Source organism: Anomalospiza imberbis, chromosome 7 (genome assembly GCF_031753505.1).
Source record: "Anomalospiza imberbis isolate Cuckoo-Finch-1a 21T00152 chromosome 7, ASM3175350v1, whole genome shotgun sequence".
In the NCBI taxonomy this organism is placed as follows: domain Eukaryota; kingdom Metazoa; phylum Chordata; class Aves; order Passeriformes; family Viduidae; genus Anomalospiza; species Anomalospiza imberbis.
This window is the reverse complement of record NC_089687.1, coordinates 3621563-3646252: the sequence shown is the minus strand read 5'-3', so window position 1 is coordinate 3646252 and position 24690 is coordinate 3621563. Positions and strand designations below refer to the sequence as shown.

Below are 24690 nucleotides of genomic sequence, written 5' to 3'. Positions count from 1 at the left end.
AAAGTGGGAACATCTGTGCTCCTGCTGGGATTTGATGTCTCACCACAAACCTTTCTTTCCATAAGCACTTTGTCTCTGGTAGGAGACAAAGAGGAAAATACCTGATCCTTGGCCTCAGTTGGGCAGCTCCTTCTACCCTCACGCACTAACCTACTGAGCATTCCTCCCAGCAGCGAGCTGCCTCCCAGGGCTACCTCTGCCATGGAAGCTGCCTAACTAATCTCTCAGCAAACACTTGCAGCAAACCTGAAGGGAGTTTAGAAAGGCCACGAAGAAGGGGAGAAAAAACCCTGAAACTTTCTCCAGATAAAGCCTGCGGCATCTCTAAGAGAAGAGAACCCAGCCTAAATATAGCTCCACATGCTCACATTTTCTCTTGGTGAACTGCTGAGATACAAAGTTGTGGCCACCTAATGAACATAGAGATATATATTCTAATCTTAATCCAGTTTCCTGCTCCCTTCCATTAACCCAGCTGTCTTTCTGCTTGTCAATAGTCCCCTGACTATGCTTACAGGTATTTGCAAGACACTGCTTTTATCCCAGCAACACCGCTGGGATGATATGGCACTGGAAAAGTCCATCCCGCGCCCTGCCTGCACACGGGGTAACTTCTCCTTAGGAGCTTATAAGAAAATCCACTGTTGAAATAAATAACAACTCTCAACAAATGATCAAAGAAGAAATAAATCTTTTACCCTTCTAAGACTTTTTAAAACTGAAATCCCATTTTTTAACTGGATAACAGTTAAGAGGCTACCGGCCACCAATTTTTCTGGGAGCTACGTTTTAAGCATTTGCGGCATGGATGTTGGGCAGACAAACGAATCTGTGGTTCTCGGGAGCAAATCTTTTAAAATAAAGTTTGTGTGCAGTATATGAAAACATATTGTTTGGAATTTAAGTTCTAATATCTAGGAATAAACAGAGCATTAAATCAAGCAAAACTGTGACAAGGCCAATATGCACATGGATGATGCCAGCGAGGCATCTCCAGCCCTTTGTTCACAGCTTAACAAAACTGTGCCGTCACACCACTTTAGCTCAACAGTGCCTGTCGAATGGGCATCAGCAGATCAGCCAATGCCTGTCACACACACAGCTGAAAAACTGTTTGAAAGCAAGGCTTACTTTAGCACAAGTCTGGTAGGAAAAGTGAGAGGGATTTTTAATCATCTGGTAAAGACTACAGATATATATTTAGGGAGAAATATATATATATATATATATATAGTCAGCTTTCTTCCTCAGGAAAGTAACACAGTTTTGCTCTTTTTCACCTCTAAGGAGGGAATGGGTCTTGTTGGTGTTTCCTTGGTGTGCTGCTCCCTTCCACACTACATCAGATTTGGAATTATTTGCAAATAAGTAAAATTCTTTCAGGGTGGGAGGGGTGTCAAAGGGAACGATCCCAATTTGTCCAAAAATCTATTAAAAATTAATTTTCACATTGTCCTGCTTCGAGAACCCCTCCTCCCCATGACAGAAGATAAATGAAATAACATATTCAAGGAAATGTTTGTTTTGATTCTAATGCAATTATCTTTGCAGATGAACGTCTCTCTGGGTTGGATTTTTTTTCTTTTAGCTGATCAAAATATGTTTTCATTGGTATTAACAACCTTCTCCGTCACTTCTCTTAACAGTCCTAGCTCAACATCACTCCGTAAAGAACCGCAGCAAAATAAGCTTGTTAGCACCAGCAACTTCAGCTCGGCCCTTCTCTCTTTTTCCCAACACTTTTTTCCCCCCCAATTTATGGGGGTTTTGACACACACCCCCTCCCCAGCCGGCCTCCCCGCGGCACCGGGGCGGGCTCGCAGCGCTCGGCCCCTCGGTGGCAGCTCCGGGTGGGACTGGGGAGGGCCGGGGGTGACCGGGGGGGACCCGGGGGAGCGGAGGGCGGCAGCCCCGGGTGCTGAGCCCTCTCCCCCTGCCTGCCCGCCGCTGCTGTCAGCTCGCTGCCTGCACTTTAGCTGTCTCTTTCCCAGTCCCTACCCTGTCAGTTTCTGGGCTGCCAATTTCAACTTGAAGCTTGACTGGGCTGATTTGATGCAAATACCTCCAGGGAAAACCCTGAAACTGATGAACAGTTATGTCAAGTCGATTTTGCACCATCGGGAAAAGGTAACCTCTGCGAGAAAAAAAAACAACAAGGTTAAAGAGACAAGGGCTTTTCACGTGTAATACCACTGCTGCACATCTCGTTCACTGTTTACCATCCCTCAGAAATTGTAACTGTCAGAATTAGTCCTAATTGCAGATGCGAAAGCTGCCATTATAATAAAAACAGAGGCAGTGCAGGCATTAAATGTAGCAGCCTAATTTGTGAGACTACTGAAAAGGTAGAGTAAATGAATATTTCATTACTTTAATTACCAGGGACTACTCTTTTCTTGCTGTCTTATGATAAGTGTTGCTGTAACTAGCAACAGCAAACATCCACTAAAACATAAAGTGCAATAATAGTACTGCTGTCAGGATCGCTGCTTTAAAATACGAGCGGGAGGGGGGGAAGGGGGAAATATAATGGTTTATCTATTTCTTAGAGATCCGCAGGAGCAGGAGATAGAAACTCGTTTAACGTCAAAAAACAAAGAGGCGAGTAAACAGGTTTTAGTCAAAGAAAATAATGACCCGGAGGAGGGGAGGGGTGGGGTGTGGGGGGGAGTTGAGGACACACTTGAAACCCCAGAGCCGGGAGGAGCGCAGGCAGCGCCGAGCCGCCTCCCCTCCGCTCCCTCCCTCCTGGGAACGAAGTTTGGGGCTGCGCCGCCGCGGGAGCCCGGCCGGGCCCGAGGGGGGCGAGGGGGGCCCAGCATCCCGGGAGCGGCATCCCGGGAGGGGTTCGCACCTCGGCCCGGAGCGCTTCTCTCGGCAGCGCCGGGACCGCGGGGGCTGTGTGCCCCGTCCCCCGCCCCACAGAGGCGGTTCACACCTCTGCCCCGGGGCCGGAGCGGGGGGGCCGAGGCGGCTCCGCACGCCCCCGCCCCAGCGCAGCGCCGCGGCGGGCGCGCCTCCAGCCCGCTCCTCTGCGCACCGCTCCGCACCGCTCCGCACCGCTCCGCACCGCTCCGCGCGGCGCTGCCGGGGGGCGGAGGGAGGGATGCTCCCCGGGGGCGGCGGCTCTCTGTCTGTGCCCCGCCGAGACCCCCACCTGCGGGGCGGGCGCGGGGGTCCCCGGGCGGCTCCGGAGGACGGGGCGTCCCGGGGGATGTGACCCGCGGCATCCCGGCTTGGGGCGGGGGGGACTCTGAGCGGGGCGCCCGCCCTGCGCCCGCCGGGGATGCCCTGGCCGGGGGGAGCCTCCCCGCTCCGCCCCGGGGCCGCCCCGGGCCCCGCTGCCCGCACAGCGCCCGCACGTCGGGGCCGCTGCCGGCTCGGCCGCGGCTGCAGCCCCGCCGCTCGCAACAGCCGCTCCCGACAGACCCGGGGAAATTTGTCAACAATTCGCAACCACGCTGGTAATTACATTCCTGGAATCCACAGCGATAGATGTAAAGATAAGGGAGCTGCCTCGACTTTCCGCTTGGAATAATCTGTTTGCAGCGACCTATTCCTCTTCCTAGCCCTTCCTAACCATATTTCCCCGTTGCGCCTCCTGCGCCTTCTGCCACTGGGCTCTCCAGAAACATACGTGACGAGTCGCTGTGCCTCACTCCTGTCCGAGGAGGCACCAGCTCCCTTCTTGCCTTTGTGTCCCCATCCCTCCGACCCAACTTTCCTGTCAGACCCGAAAAATATGCAAGGCTCGCACTGCCGCTGAGAAGCAGGACAAAGTTTAACTTCTCTGTTGGCAGTCGGAGAATAACTCCCAGGCAGGATTCAAGTAAAAGATCTGATTTGCTGAATTCTGCTCTTTGATTTGTATTTGTATGTTATTGCTACTGCTAAGGTTGTTGCCAACCTCAATTAGATCACAAATGAGATCAGTTTAATTCAGCTCCCAAACTGTGACCTGACCATGGTCTGAAAGTATTCAAAAACGCATTTTAAGCCTTCCTTTGATTTCAAAAGGAATACTGCATGCTTGGTCATTCATACAAATAACATAAAACGTAATTATGGGATGATTTGGCAGATGACATTCCTGCCAAACGACGCTCCATGCCAGAGTCTGTAACGCTATGGCTGCTGTCCTGGTGCTCGAGTGCACAGCACCCTTGTGTAAGGTGGGAGTAATGGGGTGTGTGCGATGTGGAGGTGTTTAAATGCACTTGGGGAGGCAAATGCAACTGCAACAACCATGCCACCATTAAACCCCCCAGTCAGAAACTGCTGTATCACTTGGAAGGGAAGCGGATCCGCACTATCAAATCTCCAGGAGGCTGTGACAAAGGGAGCTTGCAGCTTGACACACGGGTAACAACATAGCAAACACCTTTAATTCTGTCATGTCTCATACCCTTTGCTTTCTCACACATTTGTGGCTGCTCTAGCATTGACACCTACACTTCAAAAAAAAAAAAAAAAAAAAAGAAAAAAAAAAAAAAAGAAGAAGGAAAAAAGAACTCTTGACAATAAAAATCCTCAAATGAAGCAATCTTATTCCAGCTAAAAAAAGAAACACCTGGAAAGTTATTCTTTTGCCCAGCGAAATAAAGTAACTTATTAGCTCCTGCTTCTATCAGCTGAAAAAAGAGCAGAAAGCAGCAAAAGAAGTTCACTTTTGGGAATGAGAAGCTCCCAGAAAGCTGCTGGCTTTCCTTGGAGCCTGGGAGCTCACGGGGAGCCACTCGTACAGGTTTGCCGGCGTAACTTCTCAGCTATTCTGCTGCTCGAATGCGAATCCTAAATTGACCTTCCTGCCTCAGCCGTGCTTGGGAACGTTCCTAGAGAGGGTTTGGGTGATGTTACATCTGAGGGGGTAGGTACAGAGCGTGCCTGTGCGCTGGCACACACACAGGTGAAGCCTCGCTGCTGGAGCAGCCCTCTCCTGTCCATACCCCCAGCTCTCCCCAGCCCTTGTCTCTGACGGATTGATCCCGAAAGCTTCAGCTGCCACCAAGTCCAAGATGCCACCAAGTCAGGCTGAGCGGCTGCTGTGGCTTCAGCAGGGCCACCTCCTCGCTCGTCCCCCCCAAACACCGCAGTGCCCCCAGTCCAGGCCCAGCACCTGCAGGGCCTGGGCCGGGCAGGGCCCCGAGTGCAGAAGGAGTTAAGGCTCTTTCCAGCATTACTGGGTAGGTTAATATCACAGCTGCTTGGTAAAGCATTATCCAGCACCTCACTTAACAAAAGCCTGCTTTTGCAAACAGACTCCTACTTTTCCCCAAGTGTCCAAAGGTGTTTACTGAAGTAAATCTGCCTAAATCCTCCATTGCTTGGGTCATGGGGGTGGTTAGGAGGGTGGAAGGTGTAGAGATAATCTCTTTTTGTAAATTCTGTAAATCTTCTGGGAAAAAATCAGGAATCTGTGTCACATGCCTCTGTTCAACTGGTAACATCTCGGTTAGTGTGCTCCTTATGAGTGAAATCTGCCATAGCAGCTACAGGAAAATAAGACATCCCTCTCGTTTCTCATTGTTCAAACTGTTCTTCCCTCTAGAAGTTCCTTTAGCACGTTTAATCTATTTGCTGATGGGGGAAAAAAAAAACCTGTTAGGATCTTAAAAGTGGTTTCTGGGAAAAAAAAATAAAAATGACAGTTTGGTCGGCAGGAGATAGTGTAGTTGAAAACTTGTCACTTGAGATTTCTGCACTACCCCGGTTATTCCAACACCAGCAACTGCATATTACTTTTTACATGTTGCAAATAGAGGCAAACAACACAGGAAATTTTGACAGCTCTGCCTGAAAGGGCTTAAATACTTCTCAGTAAGCAGGATCCAGTTATAAATAAACCTTCTCGTGGTGAGAAAAAAGTGTCTACGACCAAAGACCTCAATATTTTTCTAGAAAACTGTCTGATTAAAAGCACAGAAGAGCTTCTGAGAAACAAACAAACAGGCAGATATGGGGGGGACACACACAGGGATGGGGGCACAGCCGGAAAATGCACATGAACGTGACTACAAAACCCCACGAGGGAGCCCGGCTACAGAAACTTCCACAAATCTCGCCTTCCTCCTCCTCTTTCTCCTCCACCTACTCCTCCTCCGTCCGCATTTTCTGGTGCCGCCGAGGATTCGCTGAGTCGCTGCTTTTCCCCGCCGGGCCGGGGCAGCCCGGGCCGGCCGCCAGCCCGGGGACACCCCCGCCACCGCCACCGCCACCGCCACCGCCACCGCCACCGCCGCGGCCCCCGGCCCGGCCAGCCGCAGCAACAGCCAGCCCAACACTTCACCAGAACACAGCGGGGGGGGGGGAGGGAAATTAAAAAATTTAAAAATTTAAATTTCAGGTGGGGAAGGGGCGATTTTGCCCCGCCAAATCTGCCTCACCCCCTGCCACCCCCGTCCCCAAGGTCATGGTGAGTAAACAATAATAGTAATTAAAACAAAATAATAGGCAGCAGTCAAGAGCTGAGAGTACACACACCTGACCCTAACTATAACAGACTTCTCAGAGTAGAATTTGATCCCTCTCTGACACTTTCTACCTCAAGTGTTAGAGCGAGTGGCCATGAATAGTACAGGCATGCCATCTTGTAACACTATCTGCCTGTCAGAAGAGCCAAGGCTGGGTAGAGCAGGATCTATATAAGGCTTGTAACTAGGGGAAGCCCAACAAACAGCTACAAACACCTAAGTTATTTTACTCAGCCTCCACCCTTCTGCTTTTTCCCCCCTTCTTCTCACTCTCTCTCTCTTTTTTTTTTTTTTTTCTTTTCATCTTGGCTTTCTGTTGCAGAATGCAAATGTAGCCTGCCGGCGGTGAATGGGCTGAATTGTGATTAAGAAGAAGAAGAGCTCCTTTCTTTGTTCTCCCCTCAGGGGATGTTTACTGGGAGAGACACAGCGGATCAGATATGAAAGGCATTCAGGTCAGCATTGATGTGAGCGAAAGTGAAATCATACCTAAGGCATTCAAAAGACCGCCGTGTCAGGGGTTCAGCTAACGGTGCATCTACTGTGTCTTCCCTGTTAGGCACAAAAAAAAAGGGAAAAAAAAAGGAAAAAAAAATCTTTCCACAAACACGCATTTAAAAAAAATAAAATTACCACAAAAATTATATAGAGAAGGAAAATAAAAAAGTTTTCCCTCGCTTTACCTCCAGAGCAGAAACTACAGGACTTAGTGCTCTTTGCCCTTATGATCACGGTTGGGGCAGGTCGACTTGCATTAATTGTAGCTGCTGGGATCAGCATCCTTTTTAGGGGGAAATGAATCTAACCTGAAGTGTGAGCGGTTATTTTTAAGCACACCTCTACATCCCATCTCCCTCTGCCCAGCACACGCACGCATAGGTGCAGGCGCATGTACACATGCACCTCTCCATGTGTCCCAACGAGCTGTCTGTCTCATTTATTCTACTCCTAACCACGAGCAAGCGTTTCTTGCCTCCCTCAGAAGCCAGTCCGGGTGATAAAGGACAGGGTGGCATATCAAAACAGCACAGCACACCTTCAAAAGTGATCTTTCATTGACTTGGAAACTCCTCGAAACACTTTGCTGCAAGCTCGCAGCGCAGGAGGATGGTGATCGGAGGCGTAAGGAGTTGGGACACAGCTATGTAAGTTAAACTGCTGCAAGGAAAAGTCTAGGCATTGTCGTTTTATTCACCAAAAAAGTCCCACTTCATGAAGAAATATTTGGATCTTACTATTTTTTTTAAGTCTATACTTCTCCCAGCCTAGTTATTCTCTCCATAGACCTTCCCAGTGCTTAGCTGAGGCTGTTGGCATAACAGAGATATGTAAATATGGAGGGGAAATATAGCAAATTACAGTTAAGCATGCAAAGAGTTAGGAGGTGGCTGCATTTACAGGGGTTGAAATGAAAATGAAAACGACAGACCATTTTTCAAAAGCCCCCAAAAATTAAGGAACAGGAGTGGATGTCGTGTGCACTAACCAGCCCCACTATTCTGAATTTGTTTCCACCTTCAGAACCTTAGTTAAAATATACTGTTTGTCTAATGCTCACATCTGCTTTAATGGTGACGTTTAATTCTGAAATATTTTCAACTAGTGTTTCTGCATCACAGATTTCTCTCCTTTTTCTCTATACTCTAAAAAGACAACTAAAGAGCAATCAAAAAGGTGTCTGACTTGGCCATTCAGACAATTGCACCCTTGTGGGAATGCTGGAATGAATGGTACAGTGGACACCCCAGCACTATTGACGTTATAAACATGTAAATGAAACACATTAGGGCAGACAATCAATTGTCTGTGAGCACTGCAAACCTGCACTCCCTTTCTATGTGACAGGCACAAAATAGTGTCTACCTTGGGAAGCCATGGTCTTGCAGAAAAAAAGGACAAAGAGTTCTCTTTCACAGAGGAGAAAATGCACCTTAAAAGCACTGGGATAATGCAGATGCCAAAAACTCTTGTGAGGCGAAGAATTTCCTATTTCTTGGAATGAATGTGGGGCTGCTGTAAAAGAATCAACACCCTTCTTTCCACTCTAAAGGGAGACACACATTTTTCTTGGGGAATATTACCAGCCTGTCCTGAGAGCTTGCATCTCAGTCTCCCATATATTTCCCCTACCTTGGGCAGTTGGCTATATATAATTATCGATAATTAACTTGTAATGGTTTCCTTATCACTTTTTCTTCCCTTTTCAAATACGCCTTTTCCAAGCCATCAAATGCATTTTCTTGTAGCAATTAGAAATTCCCCCAAAACTTTCCTTGCGAAGCATGTGCAATAAGCAAAACCAGTAATTACCGAATGGTCACAAATGGCAAACAGTAAATCAGACACTAATCTCCAAATTCTCTGGGTTTCTCGAAACTCGGAAGAAAATAAATAGATCCGACTTGACACAGAAAACAACCTCCCCTGTTCCATGTCACAGCTCAGCCTGGACATGAATCTGCGCCGAGAAAATGTGGCTGGATAACCATTACGCCCTGGCCACTCGCATTTATGGCATTAATTTTTAATACCTATCTCCAGGTGCTTTTCTGGAGGTGGTAGCAGTACATTTGTCTCGCTACCCAGTGAGCCAACTCCCGGAGTAATCTCCTCGCAACGGATTCCCGGCCCTGGGGAGCTGCCCGGCCACAGGAGCGCTCCGGGTGCCCGCTCTGCCCGCTGCCACCTGGGCTGCACAGGGAACAGCTGCCTCCTCACACCCCAGCCTCAGTCTAGCTGCCTCCAAACTTCTCCAGGCAGGGAAGACAAGACTCACTTCCCACTCACTAAAGGCAGCAGGCAGGCTTGCCTATTTTTTCCTTCTTCTTCTTTTTTTTTTTTTTTTCTTCCCCTCTTTTTCAAGTGAGGAATGAAGGAGGTTTTTCCCCCTTCCCCAGCATCCCTGGAAGGAGGGTGGGTGGGTATCTTTTTGGGAAAGGCTCTGAGCAAGTCTAATCGTCTCTGCTTGTTTGGTCTGTGGTCTTGGATCAGACGCCCTGAAAGCACTGAACTTTCTCCCTTTTCTTTACAACTGGAAGCGAGGTGGCAAAGGAATCAAAGAGAGCTGTTTACTGAAACTTTGGGGTAAATTAGATACAACTTTCCCCCCTCCCCCCCTTCGCGGGGATTTTAATTTCACTTTGGATTTTCGAGGAGGGGAGCGGAAAGGATGGGGGAAAAAAAAAAAAAAAAACCTCAGCCAACAAACGCCAAACCACAACAACACGGAGAGAGGCAGCTCATCAGGCATGGCAGGGCAGGGCTGCCGGCCGGACAGCGCTGCTCCCGGGCCCCGCTCCGCACCGCTCCGCGGCCGCCGGCGCAGCCCCCGCCTCCGCGGGGCGCCCGTGCGGAAAGGGGGCTCACTGCCCTCTCCTCCTCCTCCTCTTCTTCCTCCTCCTCCTCCTCCTCCTCCTCCTCTTCTGCCGCCACTTCTCTCCCGAGTGAAAGTGCCGCGAAGTGAGTCAGGCGCTGGGAATCATCTGACTGAACTTCCCGGAGCTCCGCCGCATTCCTGGGCTGCCGCTCCCGCACCTCCCGCTCCCCCCGCCCCGCTTTCGGGGTCCTCTCCTTCCCATCCTCCCCGCTGCCCCCCCTCCCCGGGGGGCTCACCCCTCATTGATTTCCACATCGCCTCTCTCAACCCACCCCCCCCCCCCGCACACCTCTCCTGCACTCCAGCAGCTCTCATCAACCCCGTTATCTTGGAAAATCCCGAGCCTGCTTCCTTTCTACCCTATTTAGCTCCGCTGTAATTTTATCCAGCCCCGGTATCTCATCCCGAGCCTTGCCCATCCCCGCACACACGCAGATACACGCACACAGGCGTGGAGCCCACTGAGGCATTAGTTGGATTATTCTGTTTTGTCCCCGTCTGTAATGAGTCTGGGATTCACTAACACTCCTCTCGCTTCCTTCATGACCATCTATTTTTATTTTCTTTTTCGTGGATTCTAAATTTTATTTTGGTTTTGCTGCGTTTCTAAGGAATTTCTGTCCGAGTTCGATAAGCATCACCGTTTCTGGTGTTATCAGCAAAGACACAAGCTCAGAAGTAACATCTTTTCCACGATTCCAGGAAAGAAGAAAAATCCACTCAGTCCAGATAAATCCCAGGCAATTCCCAACGGGGAAGGCATTGGATACGTGCTTGTCGAGAAAGAGAAAATGAAAAAAAAAAAAAAAAAGAAAAAACAAACCCACCCTCGCTCTACCTGCTCCTCAGAACCAGGGCATTTCTCACTCAGAAATGAATGAAAGAAACAAATTAGGGAGCACAAAGAGGAAAGAAGGGACAGACAGAAAGTAGAGAATTATTTCCTTCCCCCCCACACACACCCCGTGTCTTGGCCAGAACAAGACACTGAAGGGAGAACTCAGCCCTTCGCATAAGCAGTGCACACACACTTGAAGTTTGCAGGATCTTTAAGTGGTTACCTTAAAAATCGCAATTAAACTTTCGTCTCCCAAGTGTGCTGGCTTTTCCAAGTTAGTGCAGCTCCCTGAAAACACCCTTTTGCATGGGAACAACCAGAATCTGCCACCCCGCTCCATACGTGCTCCCAATGACTTGGCTGCACTTCCAGGATACGGTCCTGGTGTCCTGGGCAAACAGAGGCATCCAATATTTTTTTTTTTTTTTTGGGGGGGGGGGGTAAGGGTGGTGGTGGTGGTGGTGGGGTTTTTTTTAGTACTCAAATCATGTTGAGAAAATATTAAACACGTAGATGCATCCCTCATCAGAGAGCATGTGATAGGTTTAACACGCTAAACTAATAGTCTTGCCTGGAAAAGCAAGGAGGCTGAGGAAGAAGAATAAAACCCCCTCAAACACTCAGAATATTCTTTACTGCAAAAGAGCACTTCTGGATGCGTTGCTTTAAATCTCATTCTCTTTTTCTCTCAAAAATGACTGTTTAACATAAGAAAAAAGGCTACTTGACACAAAGCTTTTGTTATCCAGTTGATCAGCAACGTGCTTTAGATACTTGTAAGGGGAAAAAAGCCCCACAACAGACATTGATTTTAGAAAATCAATAACCAACATTTAATAAAAAGAACAGAGGAAACACAAGAGAGGAGAGGGAAACATTACGTGTAATTTTAATGTCTACTAAATTACCCAGAGATGAGGGGAAGGGGAGGTCTCCTCTGTGAGGACCACCTTAAATAATGACAGACACAAGAGCAAAGGGTGGTGGTGGAGGGGGAGAGACTTTAAAAAAAGATAACAAGAAACGGATCCTTGGGAAGCTGCTCGGAATATATTATTTTAGTTGGGTTTTTTTTTTTTTTTTTTTTTTTTTTTTGTAATACTAAGCCAAGCAAATAGATCAAAGACAACACAAAGGGAAAAGCCAGTGTAACATAACGAACAGTTTCTGACTAAAATTCCTCTATCACTCCCCCATATGGCTCGACGCCTCCACCACAACAAGAAAAAGACACTCACACGCACACACACACACTCACACTCACAACCTAGAGAGAGGGAAGGGGAGGGGGGGCAGGATCATTTGTTTCTAATCAACATTCTCTTGTCTTTGTGTTTTTTGTTGTTGTTGTTGTTGTTGTGTGTGTCCCCCTCCTCCTTCAGCCCCCCTCCACCTCCACCTCTCCACTTAAAAGAAGTAGCTGAGCTATAAGCGCATGGGTTCAGGTTCACACAAATATCTTCCTTCCTCCGGCTCCTCGAGAGGAAAGTTGTTGGAAGTGGGGCCGGGATGGCCACGGAGGGGCTGCGGGCAGGGAGGGGGAAGCTGGCGGCGGGGAAGCGGCTATCAGCCGGGAGAGAAAGGAAGAAACTAAGGGAGGGACGGGGAGAGACGGAGAAAGAGAGACCCACCACACCAGTGAAAGCTGCCAAATGTGAAATCAGCCCACAACACCGCGTCCCACTGCGCCCCGGCCCTGCGCGGCCGGCGGAGAGGGCAGCGACGGACAATCGGGCACCGAGCTCATTAGTATTATTAATTATCAGGGAGGAGGAAGTTTCATTTTCGAGTCCCTAACAATAAGGGAAAAAAAAAAAAAAAAAAAAAAAAGAAAAAAAGAAAGAAAGAGAGAGAGTCGCTAACTCGGTGCCAGCCCTTCTCGGGGTTCTCACGCTGCCGGGTTTTTTTCCCAGGGCCGCCCGCCCCGCTCGTTCCGCGCCGCTCCGCGCCTCCCACCGCCCCGCTCCGCTCCGCTCCGCTCCGCTCCGCGCCCCGGCCCGGCCCGCACTGACAGCGCCGGAGCGACCCGGGGAGCAGCGCCGGGCGAGCCGGGCCGCCCCCGCCGCTCCTCCGCCGCTCCGGGGCAGCGGCCCCGCCGCTCCGGGCCACGGGGGCAGCGCCCGCGCCGCTCCGCGCCCGCGCAACAAACTTTGGGGCGCGGCGGCGGCGGGGCGGGCGGCAGCGCGCTCCCCCCCGCGTCCCTCCGCACCGCCGGCGCTCCGCGGCCGCGCAGCCCCGGCCGCTCCGCGGGACGCCGCGCGGGGAGGCGGGGGGCGGCCAGACCCGGGCTGCCGGGCGCCGTGCCCCCCTCCCGGTCCCGCTCCCCGTCCTGCCGCCGCCTTTCCCCCCACGGCCGCGGCGGAACCGGCCGGAAAAGTTTTCCCGGGGGGCCGTCTTACCGTTTTTCCTCCGGGGGTTGGCTTGTTTTCGCCTCTTACACCTGGGGCCATCCGCCATGATCTGCTGCTTCATTGATAAGAGTGGATCAGATGGCAGTTCGCATGGGCTCGACTCCCTGATTCAGCAGCAGCGGCAGCGGCAGCGGCAGCAGCAGCACGCAGGCTCTATGTAACGACCAAACACAGCGACAATGTGGGCATCGGGATGTCCCATTTAAACGCAGGGCGCCAACGGGGACCCCAGTTTGCACCCGAAAAAGAACCCATCCACGCACACGGCGAGGCTGGCCGTGCCGGGGGAGGTGGGACGCGGTCGGAGAGGGCTCCCCCTCTCTCCCCAGCCGGGCAGATTTCTTATTTATTTATTTATTTATTTATTTATTTATTTATTTATTTCTGCTCCCTCTCTCTCTCTCTCTCTCTCTCTGTGTCTCTGCGTGTGTGTGTGTGTGAGCGCGTGTGCGTGTGTCTCCCTCCCTGCGTGTGTGTGTGTTGCACCAGCAAAGCAGATCAGAGAGAGAGAGAGAGAGAGAGAGACAAGAATTACATCTCAAATGAGTCATAACTCATGACCGTATGAGGGAATGCACAGCTTTTACAGTAGGCTGTTTGACTCAATGCTAGGCGGACCATTTCCTCCTAAAAGTACTTTAATTTGACACTGGAACTTCTTTTCACCCGAAATCCTACCCTTCTCCTGCCTTCATTTTTTTGCCCAGCAGTGCTCTCCAGCAAAGTGATAAGAGGAGAGGGAAACATGGCTCTCCCCTGTCCTTTTGGGGTAAAGCTCAGCACGGATACCTCCCCCTCCCCCTAACAACGAGGAGTGTAATTATAAACCTCTGTCACCTTTTTAGTCAGTTTGACAATATTCAGGGTTTCCCCTGCCCCTTAGTTAAACAAAGCTTCGGAGTGTCATTTTTTTCCTTCCCAGAAAAGAAACAGAAATCAAAACTACCGCTGTCAGAGTTTTCAGCCTTCCAGTTAGGTTTTGGTTTTTTTGTTTTTAAGGGGGGAAAAAAAATAAAAGCAACCTGCAAACTTTTAGACCTACTGTGTGTGCCTGAGCGCCCGGGCTGGGCAGGAGGCTCTATCTGTCAAAGGGAGAGAGGGGCAGGAGCATTGGTTTGCTGCAAGAACGCTCCTGAAACTCAGTCCATCTCGAAGAAGATGCTGTAGCTTTAAAGATGCTTTGACTTGAGGATTAGTTTAAACAGGGGGCTATAAAAGATGTAACAGATGCAAACTGTAAAACAAGGGCAATTAACCCTTGCTCTCCTGAGCAGGATGCCCCCTCGCCTTCGCATCTATTGTCTTCTCCTGCACTGGGAGTTTTACATAAAACCTAAAAAATGATTACCTGACTCAATAATTTCAACATATATGTATATATATATATGTATTTTAAGCAGAGTGAGATTTTTTTTCCCCTTTTCCTCTTTCCCCTCCCTTGTGTCTTTTTACTTTGCTGGAGCTTCACACCAGGACTGAGCAGTGAAGTGTGCTGCTGTTGGGTCTTTTTATTCTGCCTGAACTCTCTCCTCGGGCGTTTACTGTTATAAAACCTGCTAGGCTATAAATAAAAAATAATAAATCTCCAAGCAGGTAAGAGGATGGGGAGATTGAGAGAGTGTGCGTAGGGTCAGCGTGTTTACTCACACTCTCCTGCCTGGGATTCCGCCTGGACAGAGGGAATGGGTGGCTCTGTGGATGTGGATGAATGTGGCTGAGCAAAGAAGAGGCTGAGAAATGTGCTAGAAACTTAAGTATTTGCCAGTTATTCCCGAGGCTGGGGTGGGCAATGGTGGCATCACCGCGGCAGATCTGCCAGGAGAGGAGAGCAGCGGGGAGGGAGGACAGGCACCGAGGCGAGCCCGGACCCTCCGCCTGCCTCGGCAATTGGCGTTTTAATGCAAAACGACCAATGGTGAATTGTTTTAAATGCATTTCACTCCCTTCCCTACTCTCCAGCCTCCCGTAAAAAGTTGTCAATAATTTTAAACCTGCAAATTTCGAGAACACTTTTCGTCCCAGAGGACCGGCAAGCTTTTAAAAATATGTATTAATTTAAATTTTTTTTTTCCTTTTGGTAAACGACTTTTAAGTTCCAGTCTGTACTTTCACTTCTTGCTTTAGGCTCCCAGAAGCTAAGGTGCTACTTCACCCAGCTTCACAAAATAAAATATAGAAATGAAACCAACTATGCAGACAAAACAGCAAAACTTTCTGTTTGGGGAAACACATCCTTTGCCGGGGAGCCCTGCCCGGGGCTGGGGCTCCAGCGGTGCCCGGCCGGGCTGGCTCTGCATGCTCAGGGCATGCAAAGCATTAACAGGTACCTGCAAACTTTCAGAGCTCAGATGTAAAACCCGAAATAAAAAGAGCAGGAGGTGGGTGGGGGGATGTTTCGGGTTTTTTTTTTTTTTTTTTGCAGGAGGACGAAGTCTTTTCCTAACACTAAAACTTTTGCTGCTGCGTTTTAAAAGGCACCTCCCGTACCTGGCTGACAGGTAAGGGGAGCAGGGGTGGTGGTGGCACAGCCCCGAGCACCCTGAAACTGCTCATCCCTTCCTGGAGCGGTGCTGGAGTGACTTCAGGTTTCGGTTCAAAAGATTGAAAAAATGAAAAAAAAAAAAAAAATTTCGCCCCAAGTATAAACAATCCAGAAAAATTAAAATACTCTCGAAATGAAATAACCCCGCTGATGCGTGAGATGGTGTGAGGAAAAATAAAAAAGAAGAGAAGAGGGAAAAAAAAAAAAAAGAGAGAAAATGGAATTAAATTCCGAACCTACCTGCGAAGTCTTGTTTGTAGTTTTGGCCAGAAATGGTGAGAAGAAAAAGCATGAAGAAGCCGCGAAGTGGAGGAGAAAAGGTGAAGGGAGATGCAGCTCCTGGAGAAATTGTAAAAAGCCTTGCAAAGAGTTGTCGGAAGGACCGTTATTCCTGCTGGGCAGGTTAGGACTGATCTCTTTCTGCCACTCCAGGAAACACAAACCTGGGGACGGACTGACGTGTTACGCCTCTTCTAATGACATTTTTTTCTTTTTCTTTTCTGTACGAGCGAGAGGAGAGACCCTGCAACACACGCCACCTATCTTTGTGGGGAGGGATAATTGGAGAGCACCAAACGTGAGCATCATGTGGAAACGTGATCGCCAAGTTTCTCTCTGGGAAAGGATCTGGGATAGATTATACCTTGAAGTCTCCGCGAACGCTTTAGCGGCAGAAATGCAATTCCACCTCCTCCCGCCCGCCCCCCGCCCCGCGCCCGCCCCCCGCCCCGCCGCTCCGCTCCGCGCCGCTTCGCGCCCCGCGGAAACTCAGCGCGCCCCGCCACCGCATCCCAACCCCCCCGGGGGCTGCGGCCCCCCTGCCCCGCGGATGCAACCCTGCCCTCCCCCCGCGCCCAGCCCGCATCTCTGCCACCCCCGGGACGCATCCCCGTCACCCCCCCCGTGCCCGAGGCGCATCCCTGCCCGTGTGTCCCCCCCTGCCGCGTCCCTTTCCCTCCCCCGGGCGGGATCCCCCGCCCCCTCCCTAGCAGGATCCCGCCGGATCCCCTGCCCCCAGGCTGGATCCCTGCCGCTTCTCCCATCCTCGGGCGGGATCCCTGGCGGTGCCCCCGCGGCGGGGTCCCCGCGCTGGCCCGCCCGCCCGCCGAGCCGGCCAGGGCCGCATCCTGCCGCCAGCCCCGCCGCGGGCTCTCGCCTCTTGCGGTGGGGAAAACTTACCCTAACATAAAGCCTAGAAACTAAACTCTGCTCGGGTACTGCAAATAAGCTCCTGGCTTGTTTTGGTGCGGTTTTATTTTTATCCTTCACGCGTTTCTTTCGGGGCTTTTTTCCCCCCTCTGCCTTTCATTTCAGCACTCATCCAGGTTATTTGAATAGTCAGCTAAATCTGAAAAAAAAAATCAACCAAACGTGCTGAGATCTTACAGTCTATCTGTTTTGTTCACAGATATGGATCAGGGGTGAGATGGGCTCTTTTCCTGGCTCTGCTTTTTCTTGGAACTAACTGGATGAGCAGAGAGAGACAGTGTGGACGAGTAACGCGTGGGGCTGAACTTCAGGGAGGTTACAAGTTTTTCACTCTTTTCAAGTATTAAAATTAAAATAAAATTACATATAGAAAAAAAAAAAAAGAAGAGAAAGAAAAAAAAAAAAAAAAAGAAGCCCAGACTCCACCTTTGCACTGAAGGGATTGGTTATGCAAATATGGAAGGGGTTTCCTGGCAAATACAGCTTTCTACTGTATGGTTAATTAAATCATCACTCAAAAGCCTTCCAATGTGACGCTTCTGTCGTAATCCAATCAGGTTACGTAGGTTCTAAACAAGAAAGATATTTTCCACATCTGGAAGTCAGCAATTTAGCAAGTACTGCACATTATTAACCAATTCAGAGCCCACTTCCCAGGGGGATAGTTTTTTCTTTTTTTTTGAAGTTTAAGTGTTCTTAACCAACGCTCTGCTGGTTTGTTAATCAAAAAGCCGGTTTACACCGCACGTAATCGAGAAGTAATATCGAAGTAAGTAAAGGCAGAGCGAGCCGGGGATGCTGAGCGAGCTGGGGACGCTCGGCTGCAAAGGGGGCAGATCCGGCTGAGGCTCCAGCCGCCCATGCCCAGCTCCCAGCACAACCCACAGCCGTTCCTTCCTCCTGAAGGAGCTCGAAATAGTCTCACTGCAAAGAGAAACTTCGCGTCTTGCCCATTCGCACGGTCCCTTCCCAAGGTAAACGTGGGGCTGCCCAAAGGGCTGCGTTAAAGAGCCGCGAAACAATTTCCCTGCTCTGACAAGAGTTCAGCCTATTCCAGCACTTTATTTCTTTATTTTTCTTCTCCCCCTCCCGAAGAAAACCGAAACAAATGGCACACTGATCCCACACTGCACTTTTACTTACATTAAGCTCAGATAAACTGCTCTTGAACTGTGCATTGAACGCGTGCCTAAAGCAAGAAGTGGAGGGCGAGCAATAGCGATGGGATCGCGCTCCAGAGTGGTCCTGGGAACACCTTCCTGGCGGTTCAGCATCGCAAAGCAAGGAAGGGACCCCCTCCTCGCCCCCCCGCAGGGTGTCTTTGCAGCTCATCAGAGCCACCGAGGTCTGCCGGGGATTTTTTTTTTGGTCATCTCTTAGTTAGACGGGAGTGGGTGACCCTGTGAGATGCGGGGGAGGCAGCGCACGGGGGGGCTCTGGGTAGGGGCATCCAAATGTCCTCCCGGGCTGCGAAATGGCACCTCCGGTGTCCCCCTCCTCAACCCCGAGCTGCAGGCGGAGTGGGGAGGGAGAGGCAGGCTCTGGCCGTCAGCTGCTGCAGTCCCCAACTAGGCAAAGGTGGGAACGAGCTGCCTTAATGTTTTTAATTATTATTTTTATTTCTATTTCTTATTTTTATTTATATTTTTGTTCCCTGCTACAAGTCATCGTGGCTTTGTTAAAAGTTTTCTTGCCACTATTCTCTAAATGCCAGCATGATTTTCCTGCAGGATGCATGACTTCTCCATGCCTAAATGTACCTGGATACGCAGAGGCACATCACACGCATACACACACACACACACACACACACAGAATGATGATATCTTAATGAAATATATAGCACAGCACAAATATCCTGAAATCAAATTCAAGTATTATTAGTTTGAATTAGATCCTCTCAGATCCAGAAGGCACTGCCTATAAATCAAGGGCAGTCTGGCAATTCCTTAAAGAGCTAAACTGAATTTAGATGCATATGATAAAAAGAAAGGAAAAGAAAAAAGGGAATGCTAATTACTGACTTGCTCAATTTCCACTCACCCACGTTTTCTAGGAGAAAAAGGAGAAAACCTAAAACTCAACCAACAAGTCCTCAAAATAAATTAATCCCATTACAAACTCCTTACATATTGTTCCTACATTCCCAGATTACAAAACGAGGGGATGAACTGGAGATTACGAGAGGCTGCAGCCTGACTCGCAGTAGGCAGGAATGCTGTCGATGGTGTATCAATAAAATATATTTATCTGCAGCCACGCTGAAAAACAAACCCTCAGAGCGTGTGATGATGCTCAAGGGCTTTAAGAAACATGTCGGCATTGTCAGATAATCCCTATTCATAATTTTGCTGGCTGTTCTTTCAGCCCTCAATCTCACAGTTTCCCCAGCTCTGATGTGCCTCAGCAGGGTTTGCATCGGAGCGATAAAACTGCTCGGATCTTCGCAGGACTGACATAGCACCCAACAGTATTAGATGCTATTTTAATGTGAGATATGGGGGTGTTTGTTTTGTTTGTTGTTGTTTTTTTATTTAAATTTTTGGACAGTGGACATAAACATTTAGCAATCAGCTAAGCCCTTCCGAGATGGAATTTAACCTTAATCCAGGCAATGATTTCCTGCCCAGCTCTGAACTAATAACGGGTGTGCAGCTTCTTTAGGAGATGGAAATAATGACAGGCTATGGATCCTGCCTTTATTGGGGTGGTGCTGGCAGCCCGGATCCCAGGCCCTGCTCCATCAGCATCCCCATGCAGATCCTATTCCCTGCTCTATTTTAAAACTTTTGCACACCCTATCCCCCCCACCCCATCAGTTTAAGAGCAAGCAGAGCCAAAATATCCTCACAACCCTAGCTCCTTCCTTGTGTGTAGCTTCCAGCACTATGGCTTGGAGATGGTTTTAAGGGCAGTTCTCTGAGTGCAGGTTTCTCCTCTTTTCCTCAGGTTTTCCTACATGGAAACGCTGCAAGTTGAGATGAGGGTGGCCTGATCCTGATGCAGACCTGCCTGGTTAAAGCCACAGGAGAAGCAGTCCTGCCTCTAGCTCCTTGGTGGGTTTCCTTTGTCCACCAGAACCTATTGTGATGAAGATAAGCCCCTTGGAGATAACCCTGTGTTCCCATCCCTGTGTGGACCTGTAGGGTCAGCCAGGGGCAGATCCTGCTGCCAGGGACAAACCCTACCATGGGAAAGGGGTTGTGCAGGGAGAGAGCTCCCCGTGCTCCCCAGGCACCCAGCTCTGATTGAGAGGGGAGGTGAGCAGCCACCAAGGAGGGCTTTGGGGCACAGGCCCCGCAGGACCTGAGCCTTCTGCTGAGACCTTCTGCCGTGGTGGCTTTATGGGGATGTGGTGGCATGGGCTGAGGGGATGATTCACTGCCTTATTTATTTTGGTGTGTTTGCTTTTTCCCCGGTGGAGGATGAGTAACGGAGACTGTATTTTCTTGCCCACCATGTGGAAGGAGGAAAACTGAGGGAATAGGAGCAAAGATGTTCTGGCTGGTGAACTTTGGCTAATATATTTTGGAGGCTGGTAGAGACAGAGGTTTAACACCTCTAAATACACTTTATCGGCTCTGAGGCTTTTCCTTCATTTCTTTCATCGCCAGAATTCTCGACTATTTTCCCTAAAGTGTGGAACCCTTCCTACATCAGGGATTAAACATCCCCATGTAGGGGATCCAGATGAGATGTGCCCACTTGCAGCCAAGCCTGGGGAGAGCATCCTTCCCTCCCCACAGCCCTGCTCCGCTGAGGGAGCTGCTCCTGCAAGATTTGGGATCCCTGTGGGTTCTGGCTGCTTCTCATGCTCCTATCTCTGGGGTGTAGAAGATGTCCTTGCCCTGAGAAAGAATTCTGAGGTTGCAAAAAAAACCCCAAATCAAACACAAAAAGATGCTGGGGGGATTATTTTCTGCAGTCACCTGTGGCAGTAGAGGATAAGACAGGCTGGAATAATTTTTGCGAGCAGGGAAGGCCCCATGTGGGCCCAAGATGCCGCTGGATACTTTTGCTCAATACAGGTGTCCCAATAAACCAAGATTTAGAAAGCAAAGCCTTTATTTTTTTTCCAATTTCCACATGGAGGAGAGGGCACAGAGGAGAGGAAGAAAGGGTCAGGGAACGACTCTCCCCCCACCCGCTGATGAGGTATTTGGGAAGAAACCTTTTGAATCAACATTCCCAAAGTTTTTGAGTTCCTCTGCGGAAAACCCATGTAGGGATAGGATTCGAGCCAAAAGCAAGGGAAAAGATTGTCTGGCTTTAATTTATTTATCCCTGGGCATTTCTAACCAGCAGATCACTGTAATATTTGATCTTGTGTGAGTCCCTGAACGTTAAAAGTGAATCTTCTCATATGTTTTTGTTAATTTTGTCATTTATAAAGCCACTTCTGATGGCCTAGAGCTGCTCAGCTGCCGTTCACAACGTCTGTCTGTATGTCTGCAGCAGAGGAACAGCATCCACAGGTCCCAAAATTTCTTTTCTTGTTGGGCAGAGAGCAGTGAGGGACAAACATCCTCCATCCACTGTCCCACACCGTGAGATGGAGATGCTTTTCCTTCTCTTCTGGGATCAATGCTGAAGTTCGGCCACATTTCTTGGCTCAGTTGGCAGTGATTAAAATTCACGGCTCACTTTTGTTTATAGTTGGTTGTTTACTTTGTTGAATTTTTAAAAACTTGTTAGAATGCAATTGAACACAGATTCAACAGTATTTAGGCTTGAAAAATAAAGATGCATTAGAAAGATGCCTATTATGCTTCAGAATTATTAATTGACATTTTTATGATGAATAATTAATCATTTGAATAATTTTCGTATCTCTGATCTGAACACATATTTGCATATCTAATGTCTGATTTTAAATGTGGTTTCTTTAGTTGCATTCTCCCAGGACAAAGACATGAAGTAAGTAACATCCTAATGCAAAACTTTTTTTCTTTGCACTTGTAAAAGTATGTTTATTGAAATGCAAGTTCCTCTCTAGTTATGAAGCTGTTAATAATCTATGCATGACATATATGCATTAATAAGGTGGTGAATCCTCTGGATATGAGCACATTTAGGCCTCATTTTCTTATATACAGTGGTGAGGTCCCCCTGCAATACCTAAACCCATGTGAGGTTGGTTAACTTGGGAAACCATAAAGAAATATCTCAGATACACAGTGTTCCTGTCTTGTTTACATGACACTTAGTGACAAGATCAAAGGTTATTTCAATTTGAGGTGTTTAAAACATCAAGAACTTTTAATATAAATATTAACTGTGTCCTCCCAGTGAGCCAACATCAGCATTTTCCTGATAAATTTTAATATGCCTAAATCATAGCCCTCAAGACCTCACCTCGCTGTAGCTGGTGGTGATAAAGGAACAGCAGAAGTGCAGATCAGTTATAAGTTGGTCAGCAAAGGGGTGCAAGGGATGGTGCCTGTTGTGCAACCCCTCTCGGCGTTGGGCTGGTGTGAGCACAGCTCAGCCACAGAGGGAACAGAAAGGAGGAAGGGGCAGCTGGACAAAACCAGAACCCAAAAGGTAGAAAAATTAAATAAAGGAATGAGAGAAGTAGCCTTTGCCCCACTGCCTCTGGCCATGGGTTACTTGTTACAGCAATACTGACTACCTGGCACCCCAAGAGATGCCTTCACTTCTGTGAGAATTTGATTTATAAAGAAATTAAAGATTTGGAGAATTTGATTTAGTGGCACCTTTAATTGTACAGGGAGCCCAAATATTCTGTGTTTAGCCTGTTGGCTCCTTGATGTCATATTGAAGAGCTAAAGCAATGGTTGCTCTAGAAATATCTAAAATTGATACACTATTTATATTTAGCAGATTAGAGAAATTACATCAAAATGAAGGGACAAATTCATTACAGTGCTTGAATTTCCTTAGTGCCATTAATACAAGGAACATAGGACATACACAATGCAAATTGAAAATAAAAGCTTTTAACATCTTTTTTTTCACAGCAGGTAGTAAAAAATATGCCCAAAAAAGGTTTTTGGTTTTTTTTTTTTGGTGGAAGTATATTATATAGACTATGGTAATGTAGTGGGCAATATCTGACAGACAGATACTGCATAAAGAAACTGTGAAACTCAGTTCTCAGAACAGGCTGAAGTCATACTGAATAGGATGTTTAGCAGTTGCATATGCTCAGTGATAACAGATTCTCTTTTTCTTTATTTTTTCCTTTTTTTTTTTTCCTTCTAGGAGGGGTGGAGTTTGTAAGAGTGAGAGTGGTAAACTTGAGCAATCCTTGTCACATGGAGGGTCAAGCTCTGAGCTCGGTGGCCAAAACTGCCACTGCTTTGGCCATCAGGGTGGTGGCAATGCCAGCAAGTTGTTTGCAAAAGGACAAGATGAGAATTGGGGTTAAACCTCTGCTTTTTTGGTTCTAAAAGCAGGCGAGCAAGCAAACATCCTTGAGATGTTCCCACAATTCTTTGTAAAGGGAGACATCTGTTCTGGGATGGGGGTCAGCCCAGCAGCAGTCTGGGATGAAGACATCCTGTACTGAGAATCCCAGAATGGTTTGGGTAGGAAGGAATCTTAAAGCTCATCCCATTCCACCCCTGCCATGGGCAGGGACACCTTCCACTACCCCAGGGTGCTCCAAACCCTGCCCAGCCTTGGATGCTTCCAGGGATGGGACATCAAGAACATCATCCAGTGCCCCTCAGACATTGTCATACCTTCATGAGACCAATGGACAACTTTGTGGAAGATTTATTAACATGGAGATTTTTTTGGTTTAGCCTTAGGTTGAATGGGGAATAAAAATTCTACAGTTACACAGCAGCCCCTGTGCTACCTGGATGGGACTAGATCAAATTTCCTTTTCCCTGGATTTCTTAGTGTCACCCTGCTTTTCCCACTGACTCTTGATTAAGTTAATGGAGGTGAAATTAGCAGCAAAGGATCTGGATGCAAAGCTGACATTTTGATGTCCATCTGAAAGTTTCAGACTCGATCGATTGCCCCAATTATTTCTTATCACCGCCCCAGGGAAAACATATTTTTCTCTCCATGACTTCAGGAGATTAGCTGGATATTTTAAAATCTACAGAAACACAAGGGTTACGAAGATATTTAGAAAATCCCAAATGATTTGAAACAATTAGCCGCTGCAGCATAGTTTCCAAAGCAATTAGCCACTGCAGCATAGTTTCCTTGTGTACAGAATTGCCCAATATCTGGGAAACTGCTGCCGTTCGGTGGGTGGCTGCAGACTGGATCAGATTCCAGGAGAAGCAGAGGCACAACCCAGTGACTGCTGCACACCTAAACTGCAGATTTCCCCAGGAGCTGGCAGACATCCCCTTCGTCAGGGGTGGCATTGGACTTGCCAGGTCTTCTGTTTGCTTCCCTCTGACTATCAGCATCATCTCCAGCCTGTCTGTGGATAGAGGCTTGGCCAACTGGCCGCTTTCCAAGCCCAAATCTTAGACTCTGGGTTATTAGAGCTGTCAAAAACCAGAGAGAGATTTTTTCTTTTCCCTCGCAATGAAAGTGTTCTCCATGTTGTCACTCCCTCCCCAGTTTATGCTTTAAAAATGTTTTCTGGGAAATTTCCTGATTTGTCTCAGGGTCATTTGAGGGATTTCAGGTCAGAATTGAATTAAAGGTATCAGCAGTTGGACAAGTTGCTTCCCCCCATGGATGGTTTTAGGTGCACATACACTCCTACCAATGCTCCTTACTATATCTCTTCAAACTTGCTCCAGGCAGCATCTAAACTATTTTAAACCTTCCCATCCTTTTTTAACACACATCAGCTATCCTGCTTCAAATCTCTGACAAGGATGTGAAAACCGCAGTGTCAGAACAAC

At 48.4% G+C, this 24690-nt stretch overlaps 1 protein-coding gene and 1 long non-coding RNA gene across 4 annotated transcripts in view; one reads left to right on the top strand and one right to left on the bottom strand.

The window, feature by feature from the left end:
* Window positions 1–16329, bottom strand: part of ZEB2 (zinc finger E-box binding homeobox 2) — a 114558-nt gene extending 98229 nt beyond the window's left edge. The window contains exons 1-3 of one of the 3 annotated variants that reach the window (XM_068195142.1): window positions 16081–16329; window positions 15878–15976; window positions 13084–13248 (exon numbers count right to left, since the gene is read on the bottom strand). In XM_068195142.1, coding sequence (XP_068051243.1) covers window positions 13084–13156 — 73 coding nt within the window. In that variant the 5' untranslated portion in view covers window positions 13157–13248; window positions 15878–15976; window positions 16081–16329. Of the gene's footprint in view, window positions 1–13083; window positions 14008–15877 lie in introns of those variants that run through there. The other 2 variants (XM_068195141.1, XM_068195143.1) reach the window with 2 other exon arrangements.
* Window positions 16330–16811: 482 nt separating this feature from the next.
* Window positions 16812–21609, top strand: LOC137476801 (uncharacterized). The gene is made up of 2 exons (XR_011000619.1): window positions 16812–17161; window positions 19796–21609. It is a non-coding gene; the product is annotated as an uncharacterized lncRNA (long non-coding RNA).
* The last annotated feature ends 3081 nt before the right edge of the window (window positions 21610–24690 follow it).